This window comes from Heterocephalus glaber, unplaced genomic scaffold (assembly GCF_053883595.1).
Source record: "Heterocephalus glaber isolate CG9 unplaced genomic scaffold, H.glaber_assembly_v1.0 deba00000768, whole genome shotgun sequence".
Taxonomy (NCBI): Eukaryota; Metazoa; Chordata; class Mammalia; order Rodentia; family Bathyergidae; genus Heterocephalus; species Heterocephalus glaber.
In genome coordinates, this window is record NW_028258162.1 from 7718650 (window position 1) to 7738723 (window position 20074).

At 44.4% G+C, this 20074-nt stretch overlaps 1 protein-coding gene across 21 annotated transcripts in view; it reads left to right on the forward strand.

Moving 5' to 3' along the window:
- Nucleotides 1-1984: 1984 nt before the first annotated feature.
- Nucleotides 1985-20074, forward strand: part of Mllt10 (MLLT10 histone lysine methyltransferase DOT1L cofactor) — a 185767-nt gene continuing 167677 nt past the window's right edge. For 8 of the 21 annotated variants that reach the window (XM_004859933.4, XM_087207113.1, XM_021240400.2 and 5 more), the window contains exons 1-3: nt 2546-2734; nt 2869-3028; nt 6556-6635. In XM_004859933.4, coding sequence (XP_004859990.2) covers nt 2869-3028; nt 6556-6635 — 240 coding nt within the window. In that variant the 5' untranslated portion in view covers nt 2546-2734. Of the gene's footprint in view, nt 2116-2545; nt 2735-2868; nt 3029-3406; nt 3765-6555; nt 6636-16929; nt 17140-20074 lie in introns of those variants that run through there. The other 13 variants (XM_004859929.4, XM_087207112.1, XM_087207119.1 and 10 more) reach the window with 5 other exon arrangements.

Genomic DNA, 20074 nt, shown 5'->3' on the forward strand with positions numbered 1-20074 from the left:
TCTAATAAAAGACAAGTGCAACTTTTTCATTGTTGTAATTTCTGTATCCAAAACAGTCTGTGGCACACAGTAAATGTTCAATAAATATTTACTGAATAAATAATCCACTGTATATTTAAACGATTTTATACTGTCTGTGATTCTTCCTTTTCACTTAATGTTTGATAGAAGTACACCATTTACTTCAGATATAAGAAAAAGATATAAGAAAAGATATAAGAAAAAGTTCAATATCTGGGACTTGAGTTAGACTGAAAATGACCTTTTGCACCTGTTTTTTTCTAATCATTTTCATAGCTCAATATACCATGTTAAGAATAAGCTTTAAATACTTAGAATTGTATTTTGTCAACATTTATGTAGTTATTTAAAATTTCACTTAAAATTTCTGCTTCAGATAGTATTATGTATATATAAACCTGCTATACATTGGTGTATTTTCGTTGTTTGTTTAAATTTCAAAAACCTATTACAAATAACAATTTCTTTGTTTTGTATTGGAAAGAGTATGTGTTTTACCTACATTTCTTTTATTATATGTTACAGGATAAGGTAAGGTACCCATCCTTCTTTACATACAAATTAATTCCATCACAAGAAGTAAGCTCCAACACATTAAATATAAAATGGATGTATTTTTAAATAACTTAGTGCATGAAGGCTTGATTGCAGTGTTTAGAAAGGGAAGTTTCACATTGATTTTAACTCAAAATTACATTAGGAGTTTGGGCAGGAATTAGATATTGAACTGGTACCCTTTGTATAAGGGCCAGATAAAATACTGTACACTGTGTAGTTAGGATTTACAAAAACTGTACTTTTGTTTAAGGTCATTTTAAGAACATTATTATAGGTCCCAAAATTTATTAATTGTTGTCATACACTCTGTAATCCTGTAGTTAACTTTTCCAAATCTTCCTTATGTCTTTTTGGTGGACATTTTCTCCGTAACAGTAAGCTTCGGTAATTTCCATTTCTACAGATATCTCATTTGGCTTTTAAGGGATTTGAATATATTTGGTAATCTATGCTTACATTGTAGTATCATTTTAGCAATTAATTTGAAATAGAAAAAACCCACGCTATCCTTTTCTTCTTTAGGAGAACATTTGGAATGCTTTTAAAGCTTAAACCATTACATTATTTTCTGGTGATTGACGAGGAGAACTTGGGTCCTTCCATCCTTTAGCATGGTGTAAGTGCATTTTCCAGATCATATTATATGGCTAATTCCTGATAAACCATTTTGTACCTGCAAGTTTTTAACCAAAAGCCATGAATTCACCCTATAACTATGCTTGTCATTTAAACAATCAATCCATAATTCTCATTTCATGCTAAACTTTTATGACTAGTCACTTTTCGCTTAAAATCAATACTTGGTTTACATGGATCCATAAAAGATGGGGCGACAGTGGGGGATCTTAGAGCTAAAAAACTTAGTATCCAGCTAATTATTCAGACAGGCCTAATCCATTTTCTATTTCTGTATGAGGAGGGAGCTCCCATCTCTCTGCCACTTCAATGACTTCACATTTCCAAGAGTAAAAGTAGAAAAAAAGAGTCAGAAGACTCCTCAATCAGAACTGGACTCCACTGTCTTATGGTCTTAATTATCCGTTGGTGACAGGCCAGAACCTGTTTTGTCCTAGAACTACATTTTCAGATCCCATTATATTGCTAATTCCTGATATCCACTTGTACTCCCACACAGTAAGCTGAGAGTAGTCTTGGGGCTCCCTAACACCAGCTTTTTGTTTTGCGGGGAGACCGGGGCTCGAACTCGGGACTTTGCGCTTGCGAGGCAGGCGCTGGAACCACTGAGCTAAATCCCCGGCCCGAACACCAGCTTTTGACCTTCTTGGATGCACTTTCATTTGTCAGTGGGGGCAACGTGGTACATAACGTGGGCGGCAGCTCTGGCAACACTTCCAATGGGCAAACCTTGGGTGGAATCCAGGATGTGAATTTAATGGGTGGAGAGGCTGCGGCAGCGTTGTGAAGTTAGCGTGGCCAACTGCAGGAAGCCATGCTTCATTACACCCTTCGTGGAAGCCGGTGTACGCTCTCAACCATAGTCACCCACCGGACACTGTGGGAAGAAGAGGCTGTCAGGTAGGTTCCCAGGGCCAGGAGATGCCCCCGGGGAGTCCCCTCCTGCGGCTCCGACGAATCCCCTTCCCGCCCTCGGCCGGCGCCTCCCCCTCTCCGGGGCTCCCTCCCTGGTCTCTCCCGATGCGCACGCGCAGCTCGCGCGCCCCGCGCTGCAGAGGGAGGCCCAACGTCCCCGCCCTCGCGTGCGCGCCCCCGCAGACTCGCTCTGCCTCCGCGCGCCGAGGCTCCCCCCGGCCCCCGCACACCTCAGTGGCGGCCAGGGCGCGGGGGAGGGGAAGGGCCGGGCCGGCGGCTGGACGCGGCGGCGCGCACGCAGGCCTCGCCTCTCGGGCCGTCCCCCTCGCGCCGGCCGAAGGGCGGGCGCGCACGCCGGGTGACGCTCGGAGGAGGAAGCGCAGCCCGTCCCCTCCCTCGCCGCCCCGGGCGCCGCGGAGCCCCCCCAGTGCGCCTGTGCGGAGGCCTCCCGGATTATGTGTGCCCGCGCCGGGCGCCAGCGCTAACGCCGGGCGGAGGCGGGGAGGGAAGCCGCCGAGGAGGCGGCGGCGGCGGCGGCGGCGGCGGCGGCGGCGGGGCGGTGGGGGAGTCAGCAAGGACATGGCTCCTGACTCCAGCGCGGAACGTGAGTGACCGAGCGGCGCCGCCGGGCGGCGGGCGGGCGGGCGTGGGGAGCTGGGGAGGCGCGGAAGGGCGCGGGCTGGGGAGAGACTCGTGGCTTGCATGAGATTTTTAATGGTCCCCCCAACTCCCTCTTAGATGGTCTCTAGCGACCGGCCCGTGTCACTGGAGGACGAGGTCTCCCATAGTATGAAGGAGATGATTGGAGGCTGTTGCGTTTGCTCAGATGAGAGAGGCTGGGCCGAGAACCCGCTGGTTTATTGCGACGGGCACGGCTGCAGCGTCGCGGTGCATCAAGGTAAACACCCCGCCGCGCGCCGCGCAGGCCTGCGCCAACCGTCACCGCCGCCCCACCTTGGCAGCGTCCGCGGCCGCCGCCCCTCCCCCCGCGCGGCCCCGCCCCGCCCCCGGCCGGCGTCCCGGCCCCAGTTGAGCCCCGTAGGTCTGCCGCGGGCGGGAGGCGGTGCGGGCCGGGCGAGTGGGGAAAGCGCGTGTGGCCCGCTGTCACGTGAGCCCGCGCGCACTCAAGTGTCAGGCGCCCTGGTCTGCGACTTTTTCGGGCCGCGGGGGACTGCGGACCTGCGGCCTGCGCCCGGCGCCCGGGTGGGGCCGGCGGTGGGAGCGTGCACCCCGCGTTCGGGGTCGCGGTGGCGGCGGGGTGGGGGTGGGATCGCGGGTTCCCCGCCCCTTCCCCTCCCCCTCCGCGGCTTGCGCCTGTCTGCCGCAGTGGCTGGGGACTTCCTGTGGCTCGCGGCGTTGGCCCGGGATGGGGGAATCCTAGAGCGGGCGGTGGAGCAGGCTCTCCTGCACCTCAAGCTTTCTGGTAGACGCCCTGCGGCCGCCGCCGCCGCCGCTGCCGCCGCCGCCGCCGCCGACTGGGAGCTTCCTGCGGAGAGAACGGCGCGGTGCCTGCCAGCGGGAGGGTCTGGGGCCTAGCTGACCCGAGCTGCTGGTGAAGGCTCTGCTTAGTGGCCTCATCAGGCCACGCCTCAGCCGGTGTGGCTGAAGAGCCCAGGAGGTGGTGGTGCTGTCAGGTGACTTGGGGAACTTTTCAGTTTATTTCGGGGTATATTTCCAGTTGGTGAGTGATCTTGCATGTTAAAAAAAAAAAGTCCATAACACCAGTAAGATAATTTTCTTGGTCGTTGGAATTTCTGCCTTTTAAGCAATAAAAGCCGTGAAGAACTGAGGCGGAAACAATTCTGGATCCTTTTCTCTCTCTCTTTTTTTTTTGGTTACGGGGGATCGAACTCGGGATCTTGCGCTTGTGAGGGAGGCGGCGGAACCACTAAGCTAAATCCTCGGCCCTCTAGATCCTTTTCTTTGGTAGTTCTGTGTTTGTCACCATTTCACCCTTCTTCCTACTTCTGAACTTGGCAGCTACTGTTTAATAGTAGTAAAAGGGGGTCAGTGCAGTCTTTAGAGAATGCAGCGTGAGGCTGGCGATACAGCTCAGTGGCACCGGGCCTTCCTTGAAAGCGCAAGGTCCCGAGTTCGATCCCCGGTACCCCCCCCCCCAAAGAAAAGAACGCAGTGTGGCCTCTGGGAAGAAGGGACACTTAGGCAGCGGTGAGGAGCCCCGAGGGTGTGAATTCACAGTTGCTGTAAGTTTCAGGAAAGGTTGCACACTTTTGAGGCGTGAAAGCAACGTGTCAAAACCAGATACTGATGTTAAGGTCTGAGGACTGGCATGTAGTTTGTGTCTGTTGACATTTGTGGAGGCACTGTTATGATGGATAATAACTTGTCAAATTTTGTTAAGACGACTCTTTCCCAATATTGAAAATATTCATCTGAATCTTTTTTTTTGCGATGGGATCTTGCTGTGTAGTACAGGGAGGCCTCGAACCCACTATGTAGCCCAGGCTGGCATTGAACTGAAGTTGAGGTGATTCTCCTGCCTCAGCCTCCCAAATGCTGAAATCACAGGTATTTGCCACCAAGCCCAAAGTGACTCTTGAATTATTTAAATTCTTCCAAAGAAAAGTATGTTTGGACTCTCACGCTGTATTTCTTGGCTGATAAAAACATTTTTACTCTTAATGTATTTACACATGTAAGAAGGATTAGAAATTTAGGTTTTGGAATTTTAAAAAGTTATGCTGATTTTATTTATTGCTTCTTGATATTTAAGATATGTTTACTGGGTGCGTTGGCACATACCTCTAATCTCAGCAGCTCTGGAGGCTGATGCAGGAGGATTGCAAGCTTGGGTCCAGCCTGGGCAATTCACTGAGACTCTGACTCAGTTAAGAGTGGGGATGTAGCTCAGTGAGAAGGCTTTGGGTTCAGTCCCCAACGCCACAACCAAGGAAAAGATTTTCAAGTTTCTGCCGAGCAAACTCATGGGAATGTCCATTGAATGTGCTCTCAGATTTTCAGAAAAATTTCAAGTTTGAACTAATGAAATACTAATATTAAAAATGAACTGTTAAACAATGAGGCTCGCTGTCTTTTTTTTGTTTTGTTTTTGTTTTTGTTTTTTGAGGCAGGGTCTCACTATGTAGCCCAGGCTGGCCTCATACTTTCATCGATCCTCCTGCCTCAGCCTCCCAAGTGCTGGGATTACAGGTGTGCACAACCTTGCCTGGAGAGGATGTGAATTAGATATGACACAGATCCTACTTGTTGGAACATTTGTGTTACAAAGTATTTAGAGATAAACATACTTGTTTTTCTTGTTTTATAAGAGCTTTATTGAGAGATAATTCCATACCATACAACTCACCCACTTAAAGTGTTACAGTTGAGTGGTTTTTGGTGTATTCAGAGTTGTGCAGCCATTACCACAATCAATTTTAGATCCTTTTCATCACTTTAACAAGAAATCTTGGACCCATTAGCAGTCACTTCCCATTTTTGCTCAACTGGTACAGCACTAGGCAACCACTAATTTTTCTATTCCAGACATTTCGTATAAATGGAAACATTTTACTTTTTAATATTAGTCCCCCCCCCCCCCCAGTACTGGGGATTAAACCCAAGGCCTTCACAGTGAGTTACATCCTCAGCTCTTTTTCATTTGAGACAGGATCTCACCAGGTCACTAAGTTGCCCAGGCTGAGTTTAAACTTGTGATCTTCCTTCTTCAGCCTCCTGGATTACAGGCATACACCACCACACTTCTTTTGTACAGAATTCTACGTAATTTTCTTCCTATTATAAAATTTTTTTTTTGCTACCGGGGATCGAACTCGGGTCCTTGAGCTTGCTCAGCAGGCGGCGAAACCACCGAGCTAAATCCCCGGCCCCGTGGTTTTTTTTTTTTTTAAATCGAGGCTTTTTAATTTTATAATAGGGGGGCCGGGGATTTAGCTCAGTGGTTCCGGTGCCTGCCTCGCAAGCACAAGGTCCCGAGTTCGATCCCCGGTACCAAAAAAAAAAAAAATAAAAAAACCACGGGAGTATTTGTAACATTCAGACTTACATAGATGTGGGCCGGGGATTTAGCTCAGTGGTTTCACCGCCTGCTGTGCAAGTGCAAGGACCTGAGTTCAATGCCTGGTACAAAAAAAAAAAAAAAAAAAGACTTAGACGAAATAATATATATTATTTTACCTTTTAATTATCTCAGATGACTGTACGAGTCAGGCAGGGTGGTACACACTTGTAGTCCTAGCACCTTGAAGGCTGACTCGGGAAGATCTTGAGTTTGGCCTACTTAGACCCTGTCTCAAAAAAATAGTTATATAAAAATTAATTCTCTGCCAAGCCAGTAGTTGACTTGAATAGTTTGAGGAGTAATTTATTAGGGCTTTGAAAGGTTCTCAGATTTTCAGTAGTCCTTCAAGTGCTAACATTTTAAAACATTTTGTTTCCCAACAGCTTGCTATGGCATTGTTCAAGTACCTACTGGACCGTGGTTTTGCAGGAAATGTGAATCTCAGGAGAGAGCGGCCAGAGTGGTAAGGACTGTTTATTGGAAACATTAGGACTGAGTAGCTAGGATGCCATACTGAGGTTACAGTTTGAAGGGTTGTCCTTTCTTGGTCAGATACTGGAACTTACAGTTTGAGTCTACTATTGACTTGGGATTTTAAACAGATTTTGTGAAATCTGGAAGACAGATTGGACCAAATAGGTATATGTATTGTAGGGTACTTTTTTTTTTTGGTATTGGGGATTGAACTTAGGACCTTGTGCTCGCCAGGCAGGCATCAGAACCACTGAGCTAAATCCCTGGCCCTCTGTAGGTTTTTTAATGGGAAAAAATGCCCCAACAATGTTAGCCTCTAGCGAATTCTTTTTTACTTCCATTTGCACTAGTATAGTTTAACTTTTTCGTTTTTGTTTTTGAGGCAGGGTTTCACTATGTAGTTCATGTCTGGAGTTTACTGTGTAGTGTAGGCTGGCCACAAACTCATATCGATCCTCTTGTCTCAGCTTCCTGAGTGCTGGGATTACAGGCATGTGCCACCATGCCTGGCTTAGTTTAACATTGACTACTGCCTATTTTCAGTTGTTCAGATCTTCTGACTAAGCAAAAGGAAAACTTTCCTCTTTATCCAGGTGTGGTGGCGCAGGCCTGTAATCCCATCACTTGGGTGGCTGAGGCAGGAGGATTGTGAGTTCAAGGCCAACCTGGGCTTACATAGTTCAAGGCTAGCCTGGACTAGTGAAACACTGTTTGGTGAAACACTATTTTGCAATTTTTCTGAACACTCTTGAGAACTTGTAATACTGAGGGAAGTTTTCTTTTCTTGGTGGCCAAAAGTATTTTTTTGTAGTTGAACTTCTAGAAATATCAAGAGAAGGGCATGGAATGTTCATTAGTCATAGAGAAGTATTATCACTTGCAATGTGATTGTTTTTCCTTTCTTTGTGGACTAGAGAATTTGACAGAATGTAGAGAATAGATTTCAGCTTTCCATTCTCAGCATATAACAAATGTAGTTGTTTTGTTTTGTGTTTTTTTTTTTCTTTGGTACTGGGGGTTGAACTAGGGACCTTCTACTTTCAAGGCAGGCAGCGGAACCACTGAGCTAAATCCCCGGCCCTGTTTTGTGTTTTTGAGACAGGGTCTTGCTTTGTAGCTCAGGTTGGCTTTGAACTTCCTGCAGTCTTTCTGCCTTAGCCTCCCGAGTGCTGGGGTTACAGGAGTGTGTTATCATGCCTGGCTATATGTAAAAGTTTTTATTTTTGCCTGGGCTGTTTTTTTTTTTTTTTTTTTTTTTGTACCAGGGATTGAACTCAGGACCTTGTGCTTTCAAGGCAGGCGACGGAACCACTGAGCTAAATCCCTGGCCCTGCCTGGGCAGTTTTGGATGAGCAGAAATTATTGTTCAGTAGCCCATATAGGATTGTGAATCTCAGAACAATATTTTTGTAGTTCTCTTGATTTGTTTTGATTGTGGTAATGCATTGTAGGAGAATTTCAGCTATGTAGTGTTAAAATAATGGGTGGGACTTAGCAAGTGGAGAATGAGTCCAGTCATAAACATTTTAAGGATGCATAAGCAGATATGTCTATTTTTTGAGTTTTTCTCCTTGTAGCATGTTTGGCTTGCAGTAGATAGATCACAAGATAGAAAATCTATGTTTTAGATTTTCAGTATACACTGATAGGGAGGCTGTTCTAGGGGATATCACCAATAGATAAAGGTCAGAAAACATAAAGGAAACCGGAAGGTGGTGTGGAGAAGGTGGTGTGGAGCATGATGCGGGTGTGGTAGATGCCTCGCAGGGCACTTGTTGCCTGCTTTTGTTCCTTTTTTTTTTTTTTTTTTGGTACGGGGATTGAACTCGGGTCCCTGAGCTTGCGCAACAGGCACAGCGCCACTGAGCTAAATCTATGGAAAGTTTTTTTTTCTTTTTTTTTGGTACTGGGGATCAGACTTGGGACCTTGCCATTTTCCAGGCAGGCGGTGGAACCACTGAGCTAAATCCCTGGCCCTTGTCTGATTTGTTCTTTGAGACAGAGTCGCTCTGTGTTGCCCAGGCTAGCCTTAAACTTGAGGTCATCCTGCCTCAGCCCCAGAATGGGAGCCGGCTACTGCACTCAGCTTAGAGGTACAGAGGATATGTTGGATTATAGATTTGATTTTGAAACATTTTGGTAGTAGATTATGCAGAAAATAAAATTCCCAGAAGCTTATCAAGAATTTGCACTGGGGGACCGGGGATTTAGCTCAGTGGCTCCGCTGCCTGCCCCGCAAGTGCAAGGACCTGAATTCAATCGTCGGTACCAGAAAAAAAGAATGGACCAAGAATTTGCATTAGGGGCCAGGGATTTAGCTCAGTGGTGCTGCACCTGCCTTGTAAGCATGAGGTCCTGAGTTCGATTCCTGGTACCAAAAAAAAAAAAAGGAGTGTTTGCATTACTGTTGGGGTGTAGCCCAGCGGTGGAGCCCTTGCCAATGTTTCTTTCCTACAGCAGGCAAAAGCTGTAACATTTTCCTAATGCTCTGCCTTTTTAGTTTATTTATTTATTTATTTTTGGTACCGGAGATTGAACTCAGGTCCTTCTGCTTGCAAGGCAAGCGGTGGAACCACTGAGCTAAATCCTCGGCCTGCTCTGCCTTTTTAAAAATCAGTATTTTTCCTAATTTCTTAGGCCGTCGAGGGGAAATCTGGTGGATGAAATTAAAACCAGTGTTTCAGGGATAAGGGTAGGGTCTCACTGTTCTATAATTATAATTCTTCCATGATGAAGATTATATGTAAATACATCTGGAAAGCCATGTGAATTGTATACTTAGGTTTATTTATTTATTTTTTGTGCTACTGGGGACTAGGCTTTCTCACTGAGCTAGGTCCTCAGCCCTTAATTTTTGAGTCAGATTCTTGCTAAATTACTAAGTTGCCAAGCCGGGCTTCAACTTGGTATTTTCCTGCCTTAGCCTCCCAGAGTGCTGGAATTTTAGGCCTGCGCCACCATGCCTGGCTTGTTTGTATTTAATTCTGATTAAAATTATGTTAATATACCTTTAGTTATCATAGATAGTTCTGAGTAAGAGAGGACATGTTACAGATATTTATGGATTCCTACTTAGAATAAACATGTTATTTTGTCATATTTGCTTTAAATCTTCCCTTACAAGAAATAGTCAATTAAAAAATTAAGTTGAGGGCCGGGGATTTAGCTCAGTGGTTCCGCCGCCTGCCTCGAAAAGTGCAAGGTCCCAAGTTCGATCCCTGGTACCAAAAATACAAAACAAAACGGAAAAAATGACGTTGAAGTACTTTTTTTACCTCCCTAGATTGAGGCAACTGTCATCCTTTTACTATCTGTTGTGAGCACGTATTAGTTAATACACACGCACACACACTCCTATGAAGAGCACATGTCTAGTGTTTTGTATGTTTTGTATTTTACAGGAACAGTATCCTACTGTATTTGTGTTCTGCTACTTATAGCTAGCTCTGTCAGTCCATTGTGACCTAGTTTTTTCTGTTGAAGTTGTGTGGTGCTGGGGGTGAAGCCCACACCCTCACCTGTGCCAGGCAAGCAGGGCTGTACTAGCCCCCCTGAATGGGCTGGCCTGAATCTTGGGTGCACGGCCCATGTGCTTGTCCCGAGTGGCCTGGACTACAGGAATGTGACACGGTGCGTGGCATTTTTATTTTTGACAGTGGTGAGGATCAAACCGGGGGACCGTGTGCTTGCTCTTCCACTGAGCTACACTCCCAGTCCCCATTTTCCTTATTTTCAGTGTGTATATTTTCAGTTTATATAATAAGTTTATGTTAGTCTTTCATGTCTAAGTATTTCCTTATTTTCCTCTGGTTTAGCCTGTTTGAATTCTAGCAGAGAAGCTGTTTCCCTGAAAGTAAGACTTTACTGTACTTTTCCTCTGGTATCTTTGTGCTAACAGACCGTCTGTGGCAGTCTGTCCTATTTGAGACTCACCCTCTTTATTTGAGGACTCTGTATCCTTCCACTTAAAACATTTTTTTCTGTATCTCTTTAAGTATGTTCATCTTCTCTTTAAGTTTTCTTCTCCTAGAACTGTTATGTAAGATTTTTATTCTGTTAATTATGTCTTCATGTCTTTTGATTTTTCTTTTTTTTGGGGGGGTCGTTCTGGCAGTCAAACCCAGGGGTTTCACACTGAGCTACATCTCAGCTTTTTTTTTTTGGTACTGGGGATTGAACTCAGGTCCTTGCACTTGTGCAGCAGGCAGCGAAACCACTGAGCTAAATCCCCGGCCCCTATCCTAGCTTTTTTAAAGTTTTTATTTATTTTTGGTTTTTTGGGACAGGGTCTCACTGTGTAGTCCAGGCTGGCCTCCTCAACTTGACTTTTTTTTTTTATTAAAATGAGACAGTCTGGTGACTCTTAAATTACCAGGTTTCCCAGGCTGGGCTTGAATTGTGTAAGTCTCTTGAGTAGCTGGGATTATAGGCATGTGTTGCTCTGTCTGGCTATTTGAAAACTCAACAATACTTGTTTTAAAGCTGCTCAGAGATTTTGAAGTCACTTGTTAACTCTGCCAGATGTCTTCATATGCTTTATAATTTGGCTGTAAACTAATCTTCAAGAGGAATTGTCTTCCATGGAACTCCTGTTCCTCTATCATGGACTGTGAAGATTTTGCTGTGGGGAATGTTTTAAAGTTTTCCTCTATTTGTTAAAAATTGTGTTTGAATGCCAATAACAAAGACAAGATTATATTGTCTTTTACAAATTATGAGGTCATTTTATTGAAAATGAGTTGAGAAAGCCATTTTAAAGCTCTTAGGACAACTCTATGTAGTTATTAGGGATTAGGCTTTTGTCTTGCTGTAACTGTTCTTAGCACACTTTTTATGTTTTCATTTTTTTGGTGGTACTGGGAATTGAACCCAGGGCCTTCACACTGAGCTACATCCCCAACCCTTTTTTCCTTTTTTTGAGACCGAGTCTTGCTAATTTGCCCAGGCTAGGCTTGAAATTGTGATCCTCCTGCCTCAGCCTCCCAGAGGGTTGGGGTTACGATTGTGTGCCCGAGTGGCGCATGATTGTGTGGGTTTTTTTGGTACCAGGGATTGAACTCAGGATCTTGTGCTTGCAAGGCAGGCATGGTGCCACTGAGCTAAATGCCCGGCCCAATGCATGGTTTTTATTTTCAGGGTTGTCCAGTGGTAACAGTGTGGCTATTGGAAGTGCAGTCATTGAGACTGTGAAAAGAAGTTGCAGGTAGAAAGTGGAAGGGACTAATGTTGCCCTCCCACCTGAGTTGTGCTGGTTTTTTTTCCCTGTGGTATGATTCTTTTAATTCTTTCCTGGTACCAGAGATTGAACTCAGGACCTTGTGCTTTCAAGGCAGGCGTGGTGCTACTGAGCTAAATTCCCGGCCCTGTGCTGGTTTTTTAAATTTGAGACAGAATCTTGCTCTGTTGCTTATGCTGATACTGAATTCCTTGGCTCAGTTGATCCTCCTGGCCCATCCTGTCCAGTAGCTGGGACTACCAGGTGTATAACACTGCACCTAGCTTGCAGTATGTTATACACGTTTAAAATTTTTTTTTTTTTTGAGACAAGGTCTTGCCATGTAGTTTAGGCTGGCCTTGAACTCACTATGTATCCCAGACTAGGCTCGAACTTGGGGAGATCTCCTGCTTCAGCCTCCCGATTGCGGGGTTTATAAGCATGGGCTGTCATGCCTAGCCTTACTGTTTAGTTTTTGAAATCCCACTCTGTAGTTGTAGGCTGACCTTAAACTCACTGTAGCCCAGGCTGGCCTCAAACTAATAATTCTCCTGCTTTAGTGTCCAGAGTGCTGGGATTACTGGTTTGCACCACTATACCTGGCTCAGTCTGTTGCAGTTCACATTAGTTCTGAGTTTTTTTTTTTTTTGGTACTGGGGATTGAGCTTGGGTCCTTGGGCTTGTTGCAAGGCAGGCGACGGAACCACTGAGCTAAATCCCTGGCTCTGAGTTTTAATTCTTTCTTTCTTTTTAAAAATTCTTTATTTTTTTGAGATAAGGTCTTGCTACGTTGACTAGGTTAGACTTGAACTCATGATCCTTGTGCCTTAGCCTCCTCAGTAGCTGGAGTTATGTCTGAGGCCACTAGGCCTGGCGGATTTCTGTTTCTTTGTATGTGATTGTTAAATCCAGGTTATTTCTAACACTTCATAGTGGTGAAGTACTTTTCATATAATACCTTATTCGTTATACTGAGGATCCACTGGTCCTCGGGATTTGATAACTCATAGTAGGAAACATGAGTTCAGATCAGGGGAAATATTTTTGAATTATTTCTTCAATAATTTCCTTAGTTCTGTATTCATCATTTGCTTTTTCTGTATGTTTTAAAATTCTTTTCAGTCAAATTGGGGATTGAACCTAGGGCCTTTGCACTAAGTTTAATCTCCAGCTTTTAAAATTTTGGGAATAGCATCTCCCTGATTTGTCCAGGCTGGGCTTGAGTCTGGGATTCTCTTGCCTCTGCCTCTCAGAGTACTGAGATTATAGGCATGTGCCACCAGTTTATTATTTTATTTATTTATTTTTTGATACCAGGGATCAAACTCGGGACCTTGCGGTTGCCAGGCAGGCGGCAGAACCACTGAGCTACATCCCCAGCCCTCACCAGTTTATTTTTTAAATTTAGATGTTGGACCCTGTGAATTGACTTAATTATATGTTGGTATATAATTACATGTATGTGTGTGTATATGTGTATATATTATGTATATATTTATAATATATATATATTTTTCTGGAAGTACTAGGAATTGAACCCAGGCAGTCCTGAGGTATATTTATTCCGTTTTTTTGTTGTTGTTGTTGTTACTGGGGATCAAACTCAGGACCTTGTGCTTTTGAGGCAGGTGGTGGTCCCTATTCTTTTTTATTTTTAGTTTTTTTTTAAGTTTGAGACAGGGTCTTATCCAGGCTAGCCTTGAATTTAAAAATCTTCCTGCTTCAGCCTTCTAGGTAGTTTGGGATTATAGGTATACACTATGACACCTGTCATATTTTGTATTTGTTATCTATCCTTTTTTTTTTAAGGGTAGGAAAAATTTACTGAGATAAAGATAGTTTCTTTCTAAGAGAGATAGAAGGGAGACCAGAAAGTGGGTTGCCCCTAGTTACTATCTTTCATTCTTTTTGTTCTTTATTGAGTAGATTCCTTACTTTATAACAAGTTTTTTTTGAGACGGGGTCTCCCTATATTGTTCAGGTCAGGCTGGCCTCGAACTCACTGTGTAGCCCAGGCTGGCCTGGAACTCAGCAGTTCTCCTGCCTTAGCCTCCCGAGTGCTGGGATTACAGGTGTGCCACTGCTCCTGGCCCTAACATGTTAGGTTCTGTTGTATTGCACAGTTTGGTTTTGTTTCTGCAGTACTAGAGCTTGAACCCAGGGCCTCACACATGCTGTGCAAACTTCTTCCCCTGAGCTGTATCCCTGGTCCTTCCATCTGCCTGCCCGCCTGTCATGTAGAGATAGGGTGCTGTTAAATTGCCCAGGCCGGCCCGGGGTCTGGGTCCTCCTGCCTTGGCCTCTAGAGTAGCTCAGGTCACAGGTATGGGCCACTGTGCAGGGCTAGTGTTGCTTATTGCTCATTTTCTGTTTCTGTTTCTTGAATGCAGTATCTTTTCTTAGCTCTGAGAATATTAATGAGTTTTGTTTCAGTTTGCTGAAATTTTCTTTTGATTCTAGGGTACTTTTCTCTTTGTACTGTTTTGGTTGGTGTGTCTCTCTCTGTCTGTCTCTCTCTGTCTGTCTCTCTCTCATTTTTTGAGACAGGGTCTTGCTCTGCTCCCATCTGGCCATGAACTCAAAATCTGCCTGTTTCTGCCTCCCTGAGTGATGGTTTTTCAGGCATGCTTCACCATGCCCAGCTCGTCTTTTTCTTGGTAGAGACTTTTCTTAAAAATCTGGTGAGTAGGGCCAGGGATTTACCTCAGTGGTTTCGCTGCCTGCTGCGCAAGTGCAAGGACCCGAGTTCGATCCCCGGTACCAAAAAAAAAATAGTGAGTCTTAGTCAACTATTCAGATTTAAGAGTTTCAAGACAGGGCTGTCATTCTTTTTTTTTCTTTTTTGGTACTGGGGATTGAACTGAGGCCCTTGTGCTTGCCAGGCAGGCGCCCGCCTCTGGCGCTGAGCCATACCCCATATAGTCCGTATAGCTATAGTTCTCGCTGCAGGTGGCTCTGGAGCACTGGTGCTGTAGGTGTGACTGTCCCCTCGGGGGGCGTGGCACAGTCTCACTGGGTGCTACCAGCTGTCCAAGGGGACAGTTGTGCCTATAGCACCAGGGCTTCAGGCCGGGGGATGTGTTATGACAAGTGAACTGGTGAACTGACTGGGAGCTCTGCAAGTGGGCGGAGATTACTGGGTGATTGGCTTCAGTATAGGTGACCTTCCTGGGTTTTCATTTTATTCAGAAAGGGCTGGGGATTTAGCTCAGTGGTTCTGCCACCTGCCTCGAAAGCGCAAGGTCCTGAGTTAGATCCCAGGTACAAAAAAAAAATTCAGTTTATTCAGAGCAAAATCTCCAATGATGAAGTTGACAGACCAGGTTACCAGTATTTTTTGAGCTAGGTGGGTGCTAAGATTTGAGTGTATAGAGTTCGACTTTGCCTTAATCTTTTTAAATGTGCTACTCTTCTTTTGTGGGTCTCAGAGTCCCTGAGTCTAGATTTCTTGTGTTTTACCCTCTCTAGAAAATGAACCACTGCAATTTCTTAGGGTAGGGCTGAGTCAGTTACTTGGTAGCATGCAGTAAAGAAGATTGGTCTCATTTCTTTTTAGGTTATGTCTGATTCCTCCTGGTTTTAGCCTTACCTGAAACATAGACCATCCCTCTGCATATTCCCTGCCTTGGACCTAAAGTTCCTCCAGCGTTTAGTGCTGTGAAGTATAAGATGCATTATTTTTGGGCTTGTCTTATTGATGTCCTTTTTTGGTGGTCCTGCCCCGCCTCATGTGTGCTAGGCCAACCCTCTACCACTGAGCCAGCCCTTACTCCCATTTTAATTTTTTTGCTGCTGGGGATTGAATTTAACCTATGCCCCTATGAAGTCATTTACTACTTGTCTTTTTCCTTATTTGCTTCATAGCTATTATCTGCCTTTATATTTTTTTCGTACTTGTTTTTTTATGCTTTTTTTTGTACTTACGGTTGAACCCAGTGCCTTGCTCATGCTAAGCAAGTGCCTTATCATTCAGCTATGTCACTAGCAGTTTATTTTGACACAAGGTTTCTCATTACATTGCCCAGACTGGCCTCAGACTTGTTATCCTTCTGCCTCAGCCTCCCCAACAGAGAAAAGGTTGTAGGTAAATACCACTGTGCCCACTGCTCTATACTTATTTTTATTTTTATTTATTTTTTAATTTTTTATTTATTTTTTTGTTTTGGTACTGGGGATCAAACTCAGGTCCTTACACTTGCGAGGCCGGTGGTGGAACCACTGAGCTAAATCCCCGGCCTGCTATACTTATTTTTTAAAAATTTATTTTATTTTTTGGTTTTTGGAGCTATAGTCTTGTATGTAGCCCAGGCTGACCTTGAAGTTGAGCTCTCCTGTCTCAGCCTCTAGTACTGGGATTATCTCACTATCGTCATTTGGTACTTCAGGAAGAGAGTTATTTTTAAGTGGAATTAACTACCTGTGCTTCTGTTGTGGTCTTTTCCCCTTTCTTGCAAGGTCTTGTTTTGTCAGTTACCAGGGATAGCTTGCATCTATCTTCAGTCTGTCCTTTTTACTTGATTTTTCCCATTGGCTCACAAATACTTTGAATATTCCCATGAATTCTTGCATGTGTTCACCCTTTTGTCTTTTTCCCTTCATTAGCAAATTCCCAGGAAAAACAAAAGCATAGTTGATACCTCCACTTGTCAACTGTCTGCTGTATTCTAGTCTCTTAGAGTGGTTGTGCTTGATGATGGAGAGGTGGCTTATCTGTTACACATGATAGCACACTAGATCTGTGCGTGCTGTAAGGACCGTATTATGACACTGTTCATTTGGTCTTTTAAAAGACCCATGTACCAGAAGTTCTCTAATAAGTTATCACCAGGAAAACTATCTCCCCTAAGGATCTGTTGTATTTCCTCCTTTTTGTTAGATACATGAAACATTCTATTTCCTTTTTGCCTTGGCTACCAGGTAGCCCAGAACCAAATCTGGTCTTTAGTTACATCAGCTGTATGAATCTCATGTTAGTATGTTTGTTTTCTCTTCCTTCTTCCATTGGGTTTAGGACTTCGCCTCTTATCTCTGTTTCTCTGCGTGTTGATTTCATTCTCTCATACTACAGACTGTCTACTACATGAGGCTGGAACCATGACTGCTGGCAGCTTCTGGCTTTCATCTTCCCAGCCCCTTCTACCAGGAGAAGGGGCTCTCTGGAAGAATCCTGAGAAGGACTGATTGACCTGTCCTGGATCATGTTCCCGCCACGCTCTGGCTGGAGTGGGGAGGGTACTATGCTGGCAGCCCTCACTAGACCTCGTAGTTGGAGTCAGGGGTAAGAGCAGTTTCCTCATGCAGGGGGGTGGGTGCGTTTGCGTAGAAGGGTGATGTTTATGATGCAGATGAACAACTCATGTCCGTCATATTGGCTTTTAACACTGATTTTTCTGTTTTTATTGTTATAATATAGGTCCTTTATTGTGGACTGCCTCAAATCCTTTTCTAAACATTTTAGGCATAGTACATAAAATAATATACATTTCTATTCATTCACCCTTCACACTATATTCCATTTGGCTCTTTACTACCCTACCATATTACTTTTGCTAACTTCAAAAGGCCAATTTTTTTTTTTAAAGTTTTGGTTTTACTTGACCTATTTTGAGCATTAAAAACCATCTGCTAAAGATCATCATCGTGCCATCTCTTCTACAGCTGTCTTCTCCTCACTTTTGGAAAGCTAAGTTCTTTCCTGTCTTCCAACATTGCCTTTTGGATTGCTTTGTGTCATTGCTCTTTCTTTAGAATTTAAGTTCCAAGGCTGCTTTTCTGGCCTGTGTATCTGATGTTAATTTACGTGTGTTTCCGGGAGGGCTCGGTATCCTCACTTTAACCCTTCCTTGTGCTGAGTGGTCTGACTCAAGTACCCATTGCCTGCTGCTTCTTTCTCTGAAGCTGTCCTACCTATGTATCTTTAAGCCCGCAGTTATTATGGTTTCTGTGGATTATTGCAGTAGTGTAAATTACTTAGTTTTATAAAGGTGATACTATGTCATGGTTCCAAAAAAATGTGAAAAGATACCTAATAAAAGTTCTCTCTTGAGGGCTGGGGATTTAGCTTAGTTGTTCTGCCGCCTGCCTCAAAAGCACAAAGACCCGAGTTTGATCCCCGGTACCAAAAAAAAAAAAAAGATACTCTTGAGAGTGTCCTGTCTATGGAAGGTACATGGAAGTAACTTTATGTTCTACACACATATAATGTAGATGCAAAATGTTTGCCGGGGATTTAGCTCAGTGATTTCGCCACCTGCTGTGCAAGCGCAAGGACCCGAGTTCGATCTCCGGTACCAAAAAGTTCTCTTTCCAGGGCCGGGGATTTAGCTCAGTGGTTCCAGTGCCTCCCTCAAAAGTGCAAGGTCCCAAGTTCGATCCCCGGTACCAAAAAAAAAAAAAAAGTTCTCTCTCCTAAGAGCGGGGGTTGTAGTTCAGTGGTAGGATGGATCCTTAGCACGAGGCCCTGGGTTCACATCAGCTCTCAGCACCGCAGAAACAACAGAAAAATTCTCTTAAACTTATGTCTCTGTCCAGTTTTGCTTCCCAGTTCTCTGTTGCTACTTGTTTTTGAGTATACTTCGCTAGCTTTTTTTGTTTTGTGGTACTAGGGATTGAACCCAGGGATTTCAGACTGAGCTACATCCCAGGCCTTTTATTCTTTTTCTTTTTTTTTGGTACCGGGGATCGAACTTGGGACCTTGCACTTGTGAGGCAGGCGGCAGCACCACTGAGCTAAACCCCCGGCCCTGTTATTCTTTATTTTGAATAAGGGTCTTGCTAAATTGCTCAGGCTGGGCTTGAACTTGGAATTGTTCTGCCTTAGCTTTCCAGAATGCTGGGGTTCCAGGTGTGTGCCATGACGACCAGCCCCTAGTGTCTTTATATATGTACGAATTTATATGTATATAAACTCCTCTATTTTTCTTCCTTTTCTACAAAAATGGTTGCATATTATATATGTTAGAACCCCTCGTCTTCTTTTTATCTCTTTCCTTTTCAGTACAAATAACCTTACTGGCTGGGCATGGTGGTGCACACCTGTAATCCCAGCACTAAGGAGGCTGAAGCAGGAGGATTATTGTGAGTTGGAGGCCAGGCTGTGTAGTGAGTTCAGGCCCAGTCTAAACTACCCAACAAGAGGGGCAGGGATGTGGCTCAGTGGTGCCATGCCTGCTTGGCGAGAGCAAGGTCCTGAGTTCGATTTCTGGTATTGGGAAAAAAGACTACACAGCACGATCCTATTTCAAAAAACAAAACAAAACAAAAAAACCTCTACCTCCAGGATGGTCTAAGCACTAGGACTGCTGCTGCATCCTACCCACCCCTCCCCAGCAGTGCTGGGGATTGAACCAGGGTTAGGGCCTTGTGTGTGCTAGGGAAACCTCAGTATCAAGCTAATCCCTAGCTCTTGATTGCTGTTTCAGTCCTAAAAAACATCATCTGGTTCCCAGTTTGCCATGATGTTTCTTACTACTAGTGCAGGGAAAATATTTTTTTTCACTACTATATTTTCACTAAGATTACTGTTTTAAAACTTAAACATTTAGGGCCAGAGATTTACCTCAGTGGTTCCACCGCCTGTCCTGCAAGCATAAGGACCCAAGTTCAATCTCCGGTACCAAAAAAAAACCCCAAACAAACAAAACTAAAAAAAACCCCCCAAACCTTAAACATTTAATTCCCACACAGAATATAGCTGGGTAAAAAAACAGACATGACAGGGCCGGGGATATAGCTCAGTGGTTCCGGCACTTGCCTCACAAGCACAAGGTCCTGAGTTCGATCCCCGGTACCAAAAAAAAAAAAAAACCCAGACAGGACAGCCAGATCTGATGGTGCATCCTTATAATATCAGCACTGTGGGAGCCTGAGGCTGGAGGATTTTGAATTCGAGTTCAGCCTGGGCAATTTGGCAGTTCAGCAATTTAGTGAGGCCCTGACTCAAAACTGAAAAAGGGCTGCAGATACAGTTCAGTGAGAAGGTTCTGGGTTCAATCTTCAGTACCAGAAAAAAAAAAATTGCTATGATTTCGTTAGTGGTGTAGGGATAGACACTGGATAATTTTAGAAAAGAAGTTGAAAAGAGTCCAGCAGGCTGAGACAGGAGGATTGCCTGGAGTTCAAGGCCAGCCTGAAGTACATAGCAAGACCTTGTCTTGGGGGTGGAAAAAAAAAAAGTTCAAGACCCACGGTTTTAACCCGAGATGTTGCAGCAG